Here is a 16,140-nt window from a genome sequence, read left to right on the forward strand (position 1 = left end):
TAACATTCCCCCAATCTACAAAAGTAATGGAGAAATCAGTAACATTTAATATCCAAATTTTACTTCATATGTCTATCAGTTATCTAAGATCAATGTGGGTTCTACTCAAAGCTAAAGATAGAAACTATACTGGGTAGAAACCAGACTATTAGGTGTAAGTTAGCCTCTTCGTCATAGTGTGGGAGGCACTAACCTTTTGACCTTAACATCTTCAAGGTGAACACGAGAAGATCAGCTCATTTTGAGATGGTCTGGAGGGAAATTAATATTCTTCTGGAGTTTCTTAAGAGATTCTGAATCATTACATTAGGAAATCAATATATAGCACTAATTATATGTTACTTTTAGTATTAATAACATAACCTTTATAATTAAATATAGTGAGATTAAACCAAACAGAATGAACTGTTAAGTTTTTGCTTGGCGCTGGTTCTCTGTTGAACCTGCCACCGTGTCTCATCTGCCCTAGGCACTTCTCTAAGCCATCTCTCAAGCGCTACTGTTCTTCAGGCCCTAAGCCTCCTCTCTCATCATGCATTACTTTTCTTAAGTGATGGTATCAGCAACCAAGGCTTCACCTACCAAACTGAAGTTGAAATCCCAACAGTAATACGGGCTACCATCTGTTGAGTACTTTGCTACGCTCTCTGCTTCACAAACATCAGCCCAGTTAACAGTCATAATTATGTGTCCCCAAAAAAGATACGCGAGAATCCCAACTACCAGGACCTCAGCATGTGACCTCCCCTGGAGATATTAACAGAGGTGATGGAGTTAAATATGGTCATTAGCTAAGGCCTTGACCTAACGTGACTGGAGTTGTCATAAATGGTATTAATTTGGACCCAGAAACAGGCGCACAGAGAGCCGATGATGAGAAGACAGGGAGAAGACAGCCGGCTACAAGCCCAGGGGAGCGTCCCCGAGCAGATTCAGTCCTGCCAACACCATGACTTTAAACTCCCTGTGATTCAGCAGAGCTGCGAGACCACAGATTTCTGCTGTTTAAGCATCCCATCTGTAGTGCTTTGTCATGGCAGCCCAAGCAGATTAATACAGAAAGAAGAAGAAAGAGAGAGAGACTCAGAGAGAGACTCAGAGGGAGAGAGAGAGAAATTTGATGTTAAGTTGTATGTTCATCTGGATGAGCTGACTTCTGGAGACATTCATAGGAGCACGTTCTTCTACAGAGCAGAAGGGCTCTATTCCACGAGGCTGACAGAAATTTCCCAGAACATGCAAATGGAGCGCAGGGCCAAGTGGCAAGAACCAGACTCTTCCTCCACAGGTGGCCTGGGAGGGAGATGGGACCTACCTTCTGGTAGTCCTCCTGGGACCTCAGGGCTGCCCCCATGTGCTCAGCAGAGGTCGGGTAGATGGCGGAGCGGTACTGAGAGCCGTGGTCGTTGCCTTGGCGCATGCCTGGGGAAGTGGAAAGCGTAGGGTTACTGGGGTGGCCTGGGCCATGAGGCCAGAGTCACACATCCTTCAGGACTCACGTCCTGCTGAGTGCTCGTTTCCATTTCACCCTGACACAACTCTCCTTGAACAAGCAGGCAACATATCTGTTTCGCTTTGCCTGTTTTAATTATAACGTATCTGCATTTTAAATTGATCACAGGTCTCGCATCATAGTAGATGCTCTACAAACATGCACTCTTCCATGCAGATATTGAAGGCATAACCATTTTTTGATTGTGAAGCACTGTGATAACACACTGGTTCTGTGGATTCTAATGAGACACTCTGTGTGGCAGGTGGTACCATCCCTTGCTTGGCAGATAAGGAAATGGAATAATATGCGGAGAAGTGCCTGGCGTGGTGCCCTACACACAGGCGATGCCTAAGAAATGACAAAGTGACTGATGCTCAACGGGTTTAAAGAGTTTGCCTAAGGTCACACACCCAGTCAAAGGAAAACCTGGCATTTTCAAGCCAGCCCAGTGCACTTTCCACAGTCACAGCAGCTCAAGTGTAGAGCTATCAGTAGCTCAAGGTCAATTTCTAACTGAATGATGGAGTCCCCATCTTACACTGCCACCGGCCTGTCAGAGATCCCCGACAGATCCCCACGCTGAGAAAAGAACTTCACACACATTTACTGCATCACTAAAGCATCAGTTTCAGTTTTAACAAGTACCCGCAAACTCCTCCCATAAGACGTGCAACCTTCCTAAAGCAACAGTTTCAAGTTTCGGAGCCCCCAGCATAGGTGCTGCTGCTGTTGCTGTTGGGTTGCTCAGTCCTGTCCATCTCTGCGACCCCGTGGAGAAAAGCCCCCCAGGCTCCTCTGTCTCTGCCCATGGGATTCTCTAGGCAAGAACACTGGAGCAGACTGCCATGCCCTCCTCCAGCCAGCCTAGGTGACTCCCTAGAAATCCCATTCTCTCACCTGTGGAACCCCCTCCTCTCCTCCATATACAAAGGTCACAAGGGGGATCAGGAACTCATTATTAAAAAGCCAATATCAATAATGACATTGAAATATTAATATTGTATACTAAAAATTAACCATCCCATGCCTCCAATAAGCACCGAATAATATCAAATTAGGATATCTATTTCATTTCTTTGTAAGTTATATATTCATTTAAGTATTATAGTGGTGGTACTATGGTGTAGATACATATTAGTAGGAGCTTCCAAGGTGGTGTTAATGGTAAAGAATCCACCAGCTAATAGGAGACAGACACTGCTTTGATCCCTGGGTCGGGAAGATCCCTTGGAGGAGGGCATGGCAACCCACTCAAGTATTCTCGCCTGGATAATCCCATCAGCAGAGGAGCCTGGCAGGCTATAGTCCATAGGGTAGCAGAATCAGACACAACTTAAGCAACTTAGCACACACCAATGCACATATTATTTTAAGTATTATTTACAGTGTATGATATGTATGTATTCTTGTAAATGTTACTTAAGAGACTGTGTAAGAGAGTGGATAAATATATATTCCAGAATGTTCTGTCTTCTTCAGCTTTCCCTCTTTCTCTTACAAGTAGGGCTTCTCCAGTGAGACTATATTCCACCCTTTTGTCCTAACATCCATTTGCATAATGGCAGGATGGTAGCATCACTGTTCCTTCTGCAATATTCCTGGGAAGAAAACACACTGCCAGATGGCTGATTCTTAAATCAAGTCACATACCTCTCCATTTAGCACAAGATACAGAAAACCAGGTTCTCCAAGTGGCAGTCAGTCAGTTCAGTCACTCAGTCATGTCTGACTCTTTGCAACCCCATGGACTGCAGCACACCAGGCCTCTGTCCATCACCAACTCCCGGAGGTTGCCCAAACTCACGTCCATCGAGTCAGTGATAGCATCCAATCATCTCTTCCTCTGTCGTCCCCTTCTTTTCCCACCTTCAATCTTTCCCAGCATCAGGGTCTTTTCCAATGAGTCAGTTCTTTGCATCAGGTGGCCAAAGTACTGGAGTTTCAGCTTCAGCATCAGTCCTTCCAACGAATATTCAGGACTGATTTTCTTTAGGATTGACTGGTTGGATCTTCTTGCAGTCTAAGGGACTCTCAAGGGTATTCTCCAACACCACAGTTCAAAAACATCAATTCTTTGGTGCTCAGCTTTCTTCACAGTCCAACTCTCACATCCATAAATGACTAGTGGAAAAACTATAGCTTTGACTAGACAGACTTTTGTTAGCAAAGTAATGTCTCTGCTTTTGAATATGCTGTCTAGGTTGGTCATAGGTTTTCTTCCAAGGAGCAACCATCTTTTAATTTCATGGCTACAGCCACCATCTGCAGTGATTTTGGAGCCCCCCAAAATAAAGTCTGACACTGTTTCCATTGTTTTGATCTTCATTTTTTGAATGTTGAGTTTTAAGCCAGCTTTTTCACTCTCCTCTTTCATTTTTATCAAGAGGCTCTTCAGTTCCTCTTCACTTTCTGTCATAAGGGTGGCAGAATCATCTGAGGTTATTGATATTTCTCCCAGCAATTTTGATTCCAGTTTGTGCTTCATCCAGCCCGGCATTTCACATGATGTACTCTGCATAGAAGTTAAATAAGCAGCGTGACAACATACAGCCTTGAAGTACTCCTTCCCCAATTTGGAACCAGTTTATTGTTCCATGTCCAGTTCTAACTGCTGCTTCTTGACCTGCGTAAGATTTCTCAGAAGGCAGGTAAGGTGTTCTGGTATTCCCATCTCTTGAAGAATTCTCCACCGTTTGTTGTGACCAACACAGTCAAAAGCTTTGGCATAATCAATAAAGCAGAAGTAGATGTTTTTCTGGAATCCTCTTGCTTTTTCCATGATCCAGCAGATGTTGGCAATTTGATCTCTGGTTCCTCTGCCTTTTCTAAATCCAGCTTGAACATCTGGAAGTTCACGGTTATCTTACTGTTGAAACCTCACTTGGAGAATTTTGAGCATTACTTTGCTACTATATGAGATGAGTGCAATTGTGCAGTAGTTTGAACAGTCTTTGGCATTGCCCTTCTTTGGGACTGGAATGAAAACTGACCTTTTCCAGTCCTGTGGCCACTACTGAGTTTTCCAAATTTGCTGGCATATTGAGTGCAGCACTTTCACAGCATCACCTATTAGGATTTGAAATAGCTCAACTGGAATTCCATCACCTCCACTAGTTTTGTTCATAGTGATGCTTCCTAAGGCTCACTTGACTTCACATTCCAGGATGTCTGGCTCTAGGTGAGTGACCACACCATTATGTTTATATAGGTCATGAAGATCTTTTCTGTATAGTTCTTCTGTGTTTCTTGCTACCTCTTCTTAAGATCCTCTGCTTCTGTTAGGTCCATAACATTTCTATTCTTTATTGTGCCCATTTTTTGCATGAAATGTTCCCTTGGTATCTCTAATTTTCTTGAAGCGATCTCTAGTCTTTCCCATTCTATTGTTTTCCTCTATTTCTTTGCACTGATCATTGAGGAAGGCTTTCTTATCTCTCCTTGGTATTCTTTGGAACTCTGCATTCAAATGGGTATATCTTTCCTTTTCTCCTTTGCCTTTTGCTTCTCTTCTTTTCACAGCTATTTGTAAGGCCTCCCCAGATAGCCATTTTGCTTTTTGCATTTCTTTTCCATGGGGATGGTCTTGATCCCTGCCTCCTGTACAGTGTCACGAACCTCCGTCTATAGTTCATCAGGCACTGTGTCTATCAGATCTGATCCCTTGTTGTAAGGGATTTGATTTAGGTCATACCTGAATAGGCTAGTGGTTTTCTCTACTTTCTTCAATTTAAGTCTGAATTTGGCAATAAGGAGTTCATGATCTGAGCCAAAGTCAGCTCCAGGTCTTGTTTTTGCTGACTGTATAGAGCTTCTCCAACTTTGGCTGCAAAGAATATAATCAATCTGATTTCGGTGTTGACCATCTGGTAATTGTGTAGAGTCTTCTCTTGTGTTGTTGGAAGAGGGTGTTTGCTATGACCAGTGCATCCTCTTGGCAAAACTCTGTTAGCCTTTGCCTTGCTTCATTTTGGCCGAATTTGTCAAGGCCAAATTTGCGTGTTACTCCAGGTATCTTGACTACTTACTTTTGCAACTCCATGTGTCATTGTTTAAATCTATTTAAGTTTTTTTTTTTAAAGAGAAATAGCATGTGAGGAACAGAGAGCTTGCAGATGGTTATATTATTTATATTTTTCAACAAGTTTGAGTAAGGTTACATACATCTTGTACACAGAAGACAATAATTATCTGTGTGTGTATCTGGAGGTCTCTACATTATCACAGGATCATGGAAAATTGTGGCTTATGGATAAAGATCTGCTTTGGGCTTCCCTGGTGGCTCAGACGGTAAAGCGTCTGCCTGCAATGAAGGAGACCCAGGTTCGATTCCTGGGTCAGGAAGATCCCCTGGGGAAGGAAATGGCAATCCACTCCAGCACTCTTGCCTGGAAAATCCCGTGGACGGAGGAGCCTGATAGGTTACAGTCTATAGGGTCGCAAAGAGTCAGACACGACTGAGCAACTTCACTTCACTTCACTTTGAGAAAAGAGGGAGAATAATGAAGAATCCCTCCCAGGATATGGCTTACAGCGGGCTCTTGCACTGGGGATATTTTCACGGACTGTCTGGCAGAAGGCTGACACAGTGAAACCCTTAAGTCTGCCTCCACGTCTAGAGCTCCTCTCGTAGTGACATGACAACCTAAGGGGTAGAAACCTCGGGGAGATTTCACAACATTGTGTGGCTGGGCAGAAAAGAGGCACACAGCTGTCATTCTGGGCAAGCATGAAAGGTAACTGTTGTGGTTGCTGTTTATTCACTCAGTTGTGTCCGACTCCTTCTGACCCCATGGACTGTAGCCCACCAGGTTCCTCTCTCCAGGGGATGTACCAGGCAAGAATACTGGAGTGGGTTGCCATTTCCTTCTCCAGGGGATCTTCCTGACCCAAGGGTCGAACTGGCGGCTCCTGCATTGGCAGGTGGATTCTTTACTGCCGAGCCACCAGACAAGCCCATGTATGGTGATGGATTTTTATAAAAAATAATTCATGGATTTATTTATACAGTTAAGAGTTCATACTACTTCTGCACTCTGGGACAGGAATTTCTGGGCTGGGATAGTAATTTCTGGGCTGGGACAGTAATTTCTGGACTCTTCCTTGAAGCCATCACCCCTTGACTCTTCATTCTAACTTGATCATTGTAACACTTATCATTGTAACATGTCATACTGATATGGCTCCTGCCACTGTTGTCCCTGTCTTCCTGTGCAGATTCGGGCTGTCCCCAACACACTGTGCACAGAGGAGCAACTTTAAAGAGGAGTGACTTGAGGACCTCCCTGGTGGTCCAGTGGGTAAGACTCTGCCTTCCAATGCAGAGGGTGCTGGTTCGATCCCTGGTCAGGGGGCTAAGATCCCACATGCCTCGTGGCCAAAAAGCAAAACATAAAGCAGAAACAATACTGTAGCAAATTCAACAAAGACTTTAAAAATGGTCCACATAAAAAAAAAGAACTTTTTTTTTACAAAAAGAGGAATAATTTTATGGGCATTGCCCATAGCTCTACACCAGACTCACTGAACCTTTTACCTTTTGTACAAACCCAAACTACACATCCATTGGAGAGATGGAAGTTATTCACACAGTTACAGCCACATCTGTCGGCAGAAATCTTTCCAATTTTGATTTACAGCCTGGACCTCCTGATTGCATCTGTTCTTGGACGTTCTAATAAAACTAAATCTCCTCCTGTCAGAAACAATACACTCTCTTCCTGGTCACTCTGGCTAAACCCCTGACTGACCATGAAGGAAGACAAGAGAGTGTTAAAGAGATATAGTAGTGGATAGAGAGAAAACATCAAAACCTTTTATTCAGATTTCTTTAAGTCTTGAGTGATACTAGACTAGGAGTTAACTCTCCAGTCTACTGAAGGATAAGGTTATTTTGATTACATTTTCCCATCAGAGTTCATCCTCAGGAAGAGGTATAATATCTTGAACTCAAACCATACATCCATATCCACACACACGTGTGTGTATTTGGTCACTTGCAATCCATGTACTTTCCTTTCACTAATGAAGGCACTTATTAAATGGATGGGTGTGTGTGTGTGTGTGTGTGTGTGTGCATGCGTGTGTGTGTTCTGTCATGTCTGATGCTTTGAGACCCCATGGACTGAAGGCCGCCAGGCTCCTCTATACATAGACAAGAATACTGCAGTGGGTTGCCATTTCCTACTCCAGTATTAAATGGATAGAAGCTTCACATCTGAAAGCAGATGGTTCACTAGGAAATATGATTTGATGCTCAACAGATTGAGAAACATATAGAACTCTGGCTTTTCTGTTTTTATTAGTTTTAATACATTGCATTTGTAGATGTTTAGCATCATTAAACTTTCCACCATTTCTTTCAACCTCCATTGGTTTATATAATGAACGCAAAACGCATCTGAATGTAATTCGGACGTGAGGAAAACCTGTTTACTAAATCTCGTGTAAGAAGTCTAGGACTTAGAGCTGCAAAAGATTGTTTTCAAGTCTATCTCTACCACTGACACATTCTACATTTTATGCAAATTTCCTAATCTTTCTGAGCTTCAAACCTCTTCTGTAGAACAAGGATTATAACGGCCTAACCTATCGATTTGTTTGAGAAGTAAATGAGATGAAATTTAAAACAGATCGTCAACTACAAAAAACTGTTAAATAGTTTTATTTTTAAAACTTTTCATAATTTTAGAAAAGCTCATAATAACTAGTTTGAAATAAAAATAATAAATGATGTCACACAAGACACTCTAGTGCTTAGTTGCTCAGTCGTGTCTGACTCTTTGTGACCCCATGGACTATAGCCCACCAGGCTCCTCTGGCCATGGGATTTTCCAGGCAAAAGTACTGGGGTGGGTACTCGAGGAGTAACTCTTTATCCCCAGAAAAGCATTATTTAAATTAATACCTCAGATACTCAAACAGCAGGGGTCACACAGGTAAATGATCATGATTCATTTTATGTGTGTAGAAATGTATTATTCTGTTTTTAACTAGTTTATTACTTTTTTAAAAACTAGAATTACCTTCCAAGTTATATTTTAACTTTGTTAATCTCCATCCCAGCTCTTCATTTCAACAGATCCAAACCTAAGAAAAGGGAAAATCTCTTTGAGTGAATTCTCCCTCCCCTGCTCCTACTCATGAAGAGCTTTCAAATGCAATGTCCTCACTCTTGGTCTCTAATTTGAAATTAGGAAAAGTCTGGCCTGTTAATATTATCTTGTCTCTCTCAAGCTCACGCCCACTGGGTTACCAAAAAGGGAGAAAGAAAGACTTGCAGAGTAGGTGGTGAAAGAAACAAAACAATTTAAATTTATTTTTAAAAAACACAATTTTGAAAGACCTTCTTTCTGACTTCCTGGCTTCTTTACTTCCTTCCACTCATTCATCCATTTTCCCCTGAATCAGGCAAGGTACTAGTCCTGGGATTCAGAAATAAGACAGTCTTATTTATGAGGTCCCCTTCCTAGTACAGGGAATGCCATCCGAGGATTTAAACCTACATGTCCCTGATGTGCTTTCTCTTTCCAAGACTGATACACAAGAAGTCACAGCAAACCAATGGACAGTGGGACAAAGTGTGTGTGCATGGTGCAACTGGAGACGGGCAGAGAATCCCAGCCTGAGACCCAGGAACAAGGACGAGCTTGGTCTACACTGAGGGCTGTGAGGAGACAAGACTGGGTTCTGCCAAGTGTCCTGGAAGGAAGTGAAGTTGGTTGCTTGTGTGTGAGATCACACAGGTATTTTGAAAGGACACACAGGAGGCCAGAGACGCATGGAAAGATCCACTTCGAGGAGCCATAGATTCCAGTGGGACCCCGAGTGAGCATAATCATCAAAAACCCAGAGCTCTCTTTCACACTGATTCAATGAGTGTTGCAAAGTTCACTGTGCCTTCCACTTGGCTTTGGGAAAACGAACATAAATTGTTGACATTAGCTGGCTGTCTTCACATCCCAGGAAAGTAAACAATGGACTTGCTGCAGGGGGTGAAGAGAAAATAACTGGCTCAGAAACAACATCCTGTGCTTAAAATTCTTCCAGAACCCTCTCTACACTGACTAATGGGGACTGGGCTTTGGAGCATTCTTGGAAAGAACTGACCTCTTGGCATCCACCAACTGTCTGAGGTTTCTCCATCTACCTTCTCCAAATGAGACCTGAAAGGGACAAGCCATCCTGAGACTGCTCTTAGATTTCCCTCTCTCTCAGTGGGGCCAGAGAAAGTGCTGGAAAAAAGAGAAAGCTTAGTCTATAATGAAGCAAAAAGACTGAGCAGATGACTTCTCATCTACCTAGTAGCCCTCTAAACTTTAGCTCCTCATTGGGTGCTAGCCCTTTTTTTACATATTCAGACTCAAGAGGTAAGAAATATGTGTGAACGTGGGAATTTTTAAAGGGAAGTTCACACTATGAGTTGTTGAGAGGTAATTATTTTAATAAATTTTAGGAGTCATCAGCTGATAATGAACAACAGGGCAAGGAAGGACACATTCCTTAGGGTCTAGGGCTACTGACTGTGTTAGGGAACTTCAAAGGTGCAACTTCATTAGAGGACTACCCATGTTGGATGCAGAAACAGGGTGACTCCCACCATGATAAATCTGTATTCTCTTCTACAGACTGTTGCTAGGGAGAAAAACAGATCTTGAGCCATGTCTGCTGAATGAATCAGAGAAACTGGCATGAGTTTTGTCAAGAGATGGTTCTGTTTCTAATTCCACCTCTGTGCAATTATTAACTGTGCAACCTCAGCCAAGGCACTAGACCCATCTAAGCTTCGGTGACTTCATTTGGGAAAATGGAGATGGTGATGTGTACTCCACAGAGTTGTAAGGTGTCTTACATAGAAGCTCAATAAACACATCTCCCCTGTCCCCTGTGACTTCTAATGCAGAAATTCAAGGACAAGACATTTTCAACCTAGTGCTTACAAATTTTAAAATTCTGTCAAGAAAGAGTCATTGGGCATCTAGCTGAGTCCAAGAAACTTGTTAGAGCTTTAGCTATAACACAGACCATTGAGCCTGATCTCAGTTTCCAGAAATGTCCATGATGTATCAACAGAGAAATGTCTACAGTGTACCAACAAACAGATACAAATGCAGAGAGGCAAGCTGTGATCACTAGGATGAACATGGATCCACCTAGAATCCACACATTTTAACCTCTCTGGCCTCAATTCATCATCTATATAGTAAGGATTTGGGTTAGATCCTTTTATAACCAGATTTATTGAGGTATAATTGATATATCATAAATGATATATATTTAAATTGTACAATGTGATTAACTTTGACATATGCATAAGCCATGAAATCACCCTCACCACAGTCAAGATAATGAACACTTCTGAAAGTTTCCTCATACCTCCCCTGTTTTTTGGCTGCAGGTGGGACTTCAGTTCCCCAACCAGGGATGGAACTCATGCACCCTGCATTGGAAGTGTGGAATCTTAGCCACTGTATGAGTATGTACCCATTATATGGGTATGAGTCAAGTGCCCCTCATACCCCTTTCAGATCTCCCCTTCTCACCACTACCAGCCCCCACCCTAAAGCCCAAGGCAAACACTGATCTAAATTCTGTCATTATAGACTCATGGGTATTTTTTTAGAATTTTATACAATGGGAATCATATATAGTATGCACCCTTTTTTTTGTAACTCAACTATGTTGTTGTCTGTTCCTTTCTTTTATTGCTGAGCAGTGTTCCATTGATTAGTTAAATATAAGTCACTCAGTTGTGTCTGACTCTCTGAGATCCCATGGATTGTAACCCACCAGACTCCTCTGTCCATGGGATTCTCCAGGCAAGAATACTGGAGTGGGTAGCCATTCCCTTCTCCAGAGGATCTTCCCAACCCAGGGACTGAACCCAGGTCCCCCGCATTGTGGGCAGATTCTTCACTGTCTGAGCCACAGGGAATTTCCATTGATTGGCTATGCTAAATTTGTTTAGTCCATTGACATACTAATGGACATTTGGGTTCCCTGCAGCCTTTGGCTATGAAAATAAAGCTACTGTGATCATTCATGTACTGGTTTTGTATATATGCTTTTATTTTGTATATACGCTTTCACTTCTCCTGGATAAACATCTGGGAGTGGAATGGCTGGTACATTTGTATTGTTTTTTTAAACTGAAAAAGTTTTCCCCAAGTGGTTATAACATTTTCCGTTACCTACCAGCAATGTATGAAGGCTCCAGTCGTCTTCTTTCTACTTAAATACTTGGCATGGTCAGTCATTTTTAATTTCAGCCAGTGTCAAATACGTATAATAGTATCTCACTGTGGTTTCAAAATAATCTGGAGCCAAGACCTCACTGGGCCCTGAAGTCCTCCAGCAGGTTGATGAACCAGCATCCCTCACAGCAAGAGATGGCACCTTTTATTACCACCCATGTGACCCTTCCTGACACACCTGGACTTTAATTCAAGTGTTTGAGACAAGTCTTATTCATATGGAATTATCTCACTTTACCTGACTGAAAATTAATTCTGTCCATTTTAAATGACATCTCATTTTAAAGTTAAAACACTAAGTTAACACTCAGAGAAAGGTTGAGGGCCTGCCCAACGCCAGTGCTGATGGGAAACTAGTTAACTACAAAGTCATGCTCTTAACCACTACTGTCTCACTCTGGGATATAGTGAGGGGCAAGGAGCCCTGGTGTGCTGCAGTCCATGGGGTCACAATGACTCGGACATGACTTAGCAACTGAACAAACACAACAGCCTCAACTTGTACATTATGTATCACTTAAGTAAAAAAAAAAAAAATGAAGTAGCATGTAGTGGACTATGAAAGATATTACATGGCTTCCTTCTAAAAGGAAATACTCCACGTTCCCTATCATTTCCCAATATTCTATTTTTTTAACGCACTGTATCTCAAAAGGGATGAAAGAAAATTGCTATGTAACAGAGGAGTCAAATATTCACTCTGTGCCTAAAAAGAAGGATTTGATTTTCAGTAATGAAAAAACACTACTTCCGGAACCATAAATAAGTTATTTTGAAAAGATGTGGTGATTTCTTCCTAAAAAGCAAAAAAAAAGAAGAAGAAGAAATAATTTTAATATAGCTTTGCTTTTATGAAAGGGAAATTCAATTTGTAACTGGGCAAAGGAACTATTTTAAACTATTATATCTTTTTAAATAATGTCTGGGACTCCATATCCACTTGTACTACAAACTCCCAATTTTGACCAATGAATGAATCTTGAAATATTAAGACTATCATCAAAATGTATGAAAATTTCCAAAATGTTAAAACTTCTATGTCACTGTTTCTTATCCAAATCTTAAGGTTTTTAGCAATAAGTCAGCCAAAGTATTTCCCTACAGAACATTAGGCATGAAATTAGATTTATAAGATGTTCACATTTGAATCAGTACCAAGCATGTATGTGCACATACATTCACAAAGCTAGTCTTTCATCATGGGCATTGTTCATATTATTAACAAAAGTAGCAATCAACAAGTTACTCAAGTGGCTCAGTGGTAGAGAATCCACCTTCCAACGCAGGAGACAAAGGAGACACTGGTTCGATCCCTGGGTCAGGAAGATCCCCTGGAGATGGAAATGGCAACTCCAGTATTCTTGCCTGGAGAATTCCATGGACGGGGGGCCTGGTGGGCTACAGTCCACGTGGTCACAAAGAGTCGGACACAACCGAGCACAAGCACCAGGAATCAACACTGCAATGCCTTTATAATTTCTAGATCTGAATGCAGAAAGGTACATACATGTACAAAAGTACATAAAACATAAATGCAGTTTATTAAAGAATTCACATTAATATTCTCATACTATTATGGCAAGATATATTACTATACATTTTTATGATAAAGTGAAAACATAACCACCACTTATGTCAAGAAACAGAGCATCATCAGCAACCTGCTGCTAAGTCACTTCAGTCATGTCCAACTCTGTGCGACTCCATAGATGGCAGCCCACCAGGCTCTCCCATCCCTGGGATTCTCCAGGCAAGAACACTGGAGTGGGTTGCCATTTCCTTCTCCAAAGCAGGAAAGTGAAACATCAGCAACCTGACAACCCACCATGTGTCCCTACTAATGACAGTCCCTTTCCTTTTTCAGTAGTAACCATACCTTATTTTTTATAACAGTCATCAGCTTTTAAAAAAAAAAAAAATTTACATCAGTGAAGTTATACTGTGGTTTTAATCTTTCACTAACTGTTATGTTCATGAGATTGTTCTATTTTCTTCATTTTCATAGCTTTGAAATATCCCTTTGTATGAATAGATCATAATTTGTTTATCCATTCTACTGCTGCTGAACATTACCAGCTTGGGGCTGCTAAGACCTGCATTCTGTAATATATGTATGAATTTCACTTGACTACATACCGAGAAATAAAATTCTTGGCTTGTTAGGTTTGCATGTCCTCATCTTACTGAACCATTTTCCAGAGTAGGTATACCAATTAATAAACCTACATCAATGCATGAGAGTGGTCAGAGCTCTAAATGTTTACCAATTCATTCAAGTCTGTTAATGTCAGACTTTTTACTTTTTGTCAGTATGCTTGCTGTGGAAAATTCTGAAAGAGATGGGAAAACCAGACCACCTGACCTGCCTCTTGAGAAATCTGTATGCAGGTCAGGAAGCAATAGTTAGAACTGGACATGGAACAACACACTGGTTCCAAATAGGAAAAGGAGTATGTCAAGGCTGTATATTGTCACCCTGCTTATTTAACTTACATGCGGAGTACATCATGAGAAACGCTGGGCTGGAAGAAGCACAAGCTGGAATCAAGATTTCCGGGAGAAATATCAATAACCTCAGATATGCAGATGACATCACCCTTATGGCAGAAAGTGAAGAGGAACTAAAGAGCCTCTTGATGAAAGTTAGAAGACAGTGAAAAAGTTGGCTTAAAGCTCAACATTCAGAAAATGAAGATCATGGCATCTGGTCCCATCACTTCATAGGAAATAGATGGGGAAACAGTGGCTGACTTTATTTGGGGGGGCTCCAAAATCACTGCAGATGGTGACTGTAGCCATGAAATTAAAAGATGCTTAGGCCTTGGACGGAGAGTTATGACTAACCTAGACAGCATATTCAAAAGAAGAGACATTACTTTGCTAACAAAGGTCTGTCTAGTCAAGGCTATGGTTTTTCCGGTAGTCATGTATGGATGTGAGAGTCGGACTATAAAGAAAGCTGAGTGCAGAAGAATTGATGCTTTTGAACTGTGGTGTTGGAGAAGACTCTTGAGAGTCCCTTGGACTGCAAGGAGATCCATCTTAAAGGAGATTAGTCCTGGGTGTTCATTGAAAGGACTGGTGTTGAAGCTGAAACTCCAATACTTTGGCCACCTGATGCGAAGAGCTGACTCATTTGAAAGGACCCTGATGCTGAGAAAGATTGAGGGCAGGAAGAGAAGGGGACAACAGAGGATGAGATGGTTGGATGGCATCACCGACTCAATGGACATGAGTTTGAGTAAACTCAGGAGTTGGTGATGGACAGGGAGGCCTGGTGTGCTGCAGTCCCTGGGGTCACAAAGAGTTGGACATGACTGAGGGACTGAACTGAACCGAACTGAACTGAACTTGCTGTGTAATGAAATCTCACTTGATCTTAATTTGCATTTCCTTGATTAATAATGGCATATATTATCATTTCATGTTTCCTCACCACTACAAGTCCTTCGCCCATTTTTCTAGTCAGTGGCCTGCATTTTTAAAAATCTATTGCAGATATTTTTAAAATCTACTTTTTATATGTCTTGGATATTAATATGTTGGGAAATATAATCTATTCTTACATCTTTTTATCATGTTTTTTGATAAACCAAAGTTATGATTTTAATATAGTTAAATTTATCAAATAGCTTCCCTTATGGCTAGTACTTTTTACATCTTGTTTAAGAAACACTTCTCAAACCAACGATCGTAATAATACTATCTATGTGAAGTTTTGTAGTTTTGTTTTCACATTTAGGTCTGTAATTTACTTAGAATTTATTTTTTTCACTCCTCTTACAATATTTTAGATTTTCTTTTTAACTTATTTTTATTGAAGAATAATTTATTTATATTATATTCATTTCAGATGTACCGCATGGTGAGTCTGTATTTTTATGGACTATTACTGCATTTTTAGACTATGCTTCATTTAAACCACAGTATACAAAACAGGTAACTAATAAGGACCTACTGGATAGCGCAAGAAGTCTACTCAGTACTCTGCAATGACCTATATGGGAAAAGACTTGGAAAAAGAGTGGATATGTATGTAGAACAGCTGAATCAGTTTGCTGTACACCTGAAACTAACCCAGCCTACATGTGTACTCAGTCATGCCCAACTCTTTGCAATCCCACGGACTGCGGCCCTCCATACTCCTCTGCCCAGATGAATTTTCCAAGCAAGAACACTGAAGTGGGCTGCCGTTTTCCTACTCCAGGGGATCTTACTGACCCATGGATAGAACTCATATCTCCTGCATTGGCAGGCAATTCTTTACCACTGAGCCACCTGGGAGGCCCACACCTGAAACTAACACAACATTGTAAATCAACTATACTCCAATAGAAATTTTAAAAGTGAAATGTCAACTTTCTAAAGTAAAAAATAAAGTTATTACAAAATAAT

General features: G+C 41.3%; 1 protein-coding gene across 3 annotated transcripts in view; it reads right to left on the minus strand.

The window, feature by feature from the left end:
- MSRA (methionine sulfoxide reductase A) overlaps positions 1-16,140 on the minus strand; it is a 374,837-nt gene that overhangs the window by 99,139 nt on the left and 259,558 nt on the right. For all 3 annotated transcript variants that reach the window (XM_068974235.1, XM_068974236.1, XM_068974234.1), the window contains one exon: positions 1,316-1,422. In XM_068974235.1, the coding sequence (XP_068830336.1) occupies positions 1,316-1,422 (107 nt within the window). The remainder of the gene's footprint in view (positions 1-1,315; positions 1,423-16,140) is intronic.

The sequence above is a fragment of the Capricornis sumatraensis genome, chromosome 6 (genome assembly GCF_032405125.1).
Source record: "Capricornis sumatraensis isolate serow.1 chromosome 6, serow.2, whole genome shotgun sequence".
In the NCBI taxonomy this organism is placed as follows: Eukaryota; Metazoa; Chordata; class Mammalia; order Artiodactyla; family Bovidae; genus Capricornis; species Capricornis sumatraensis.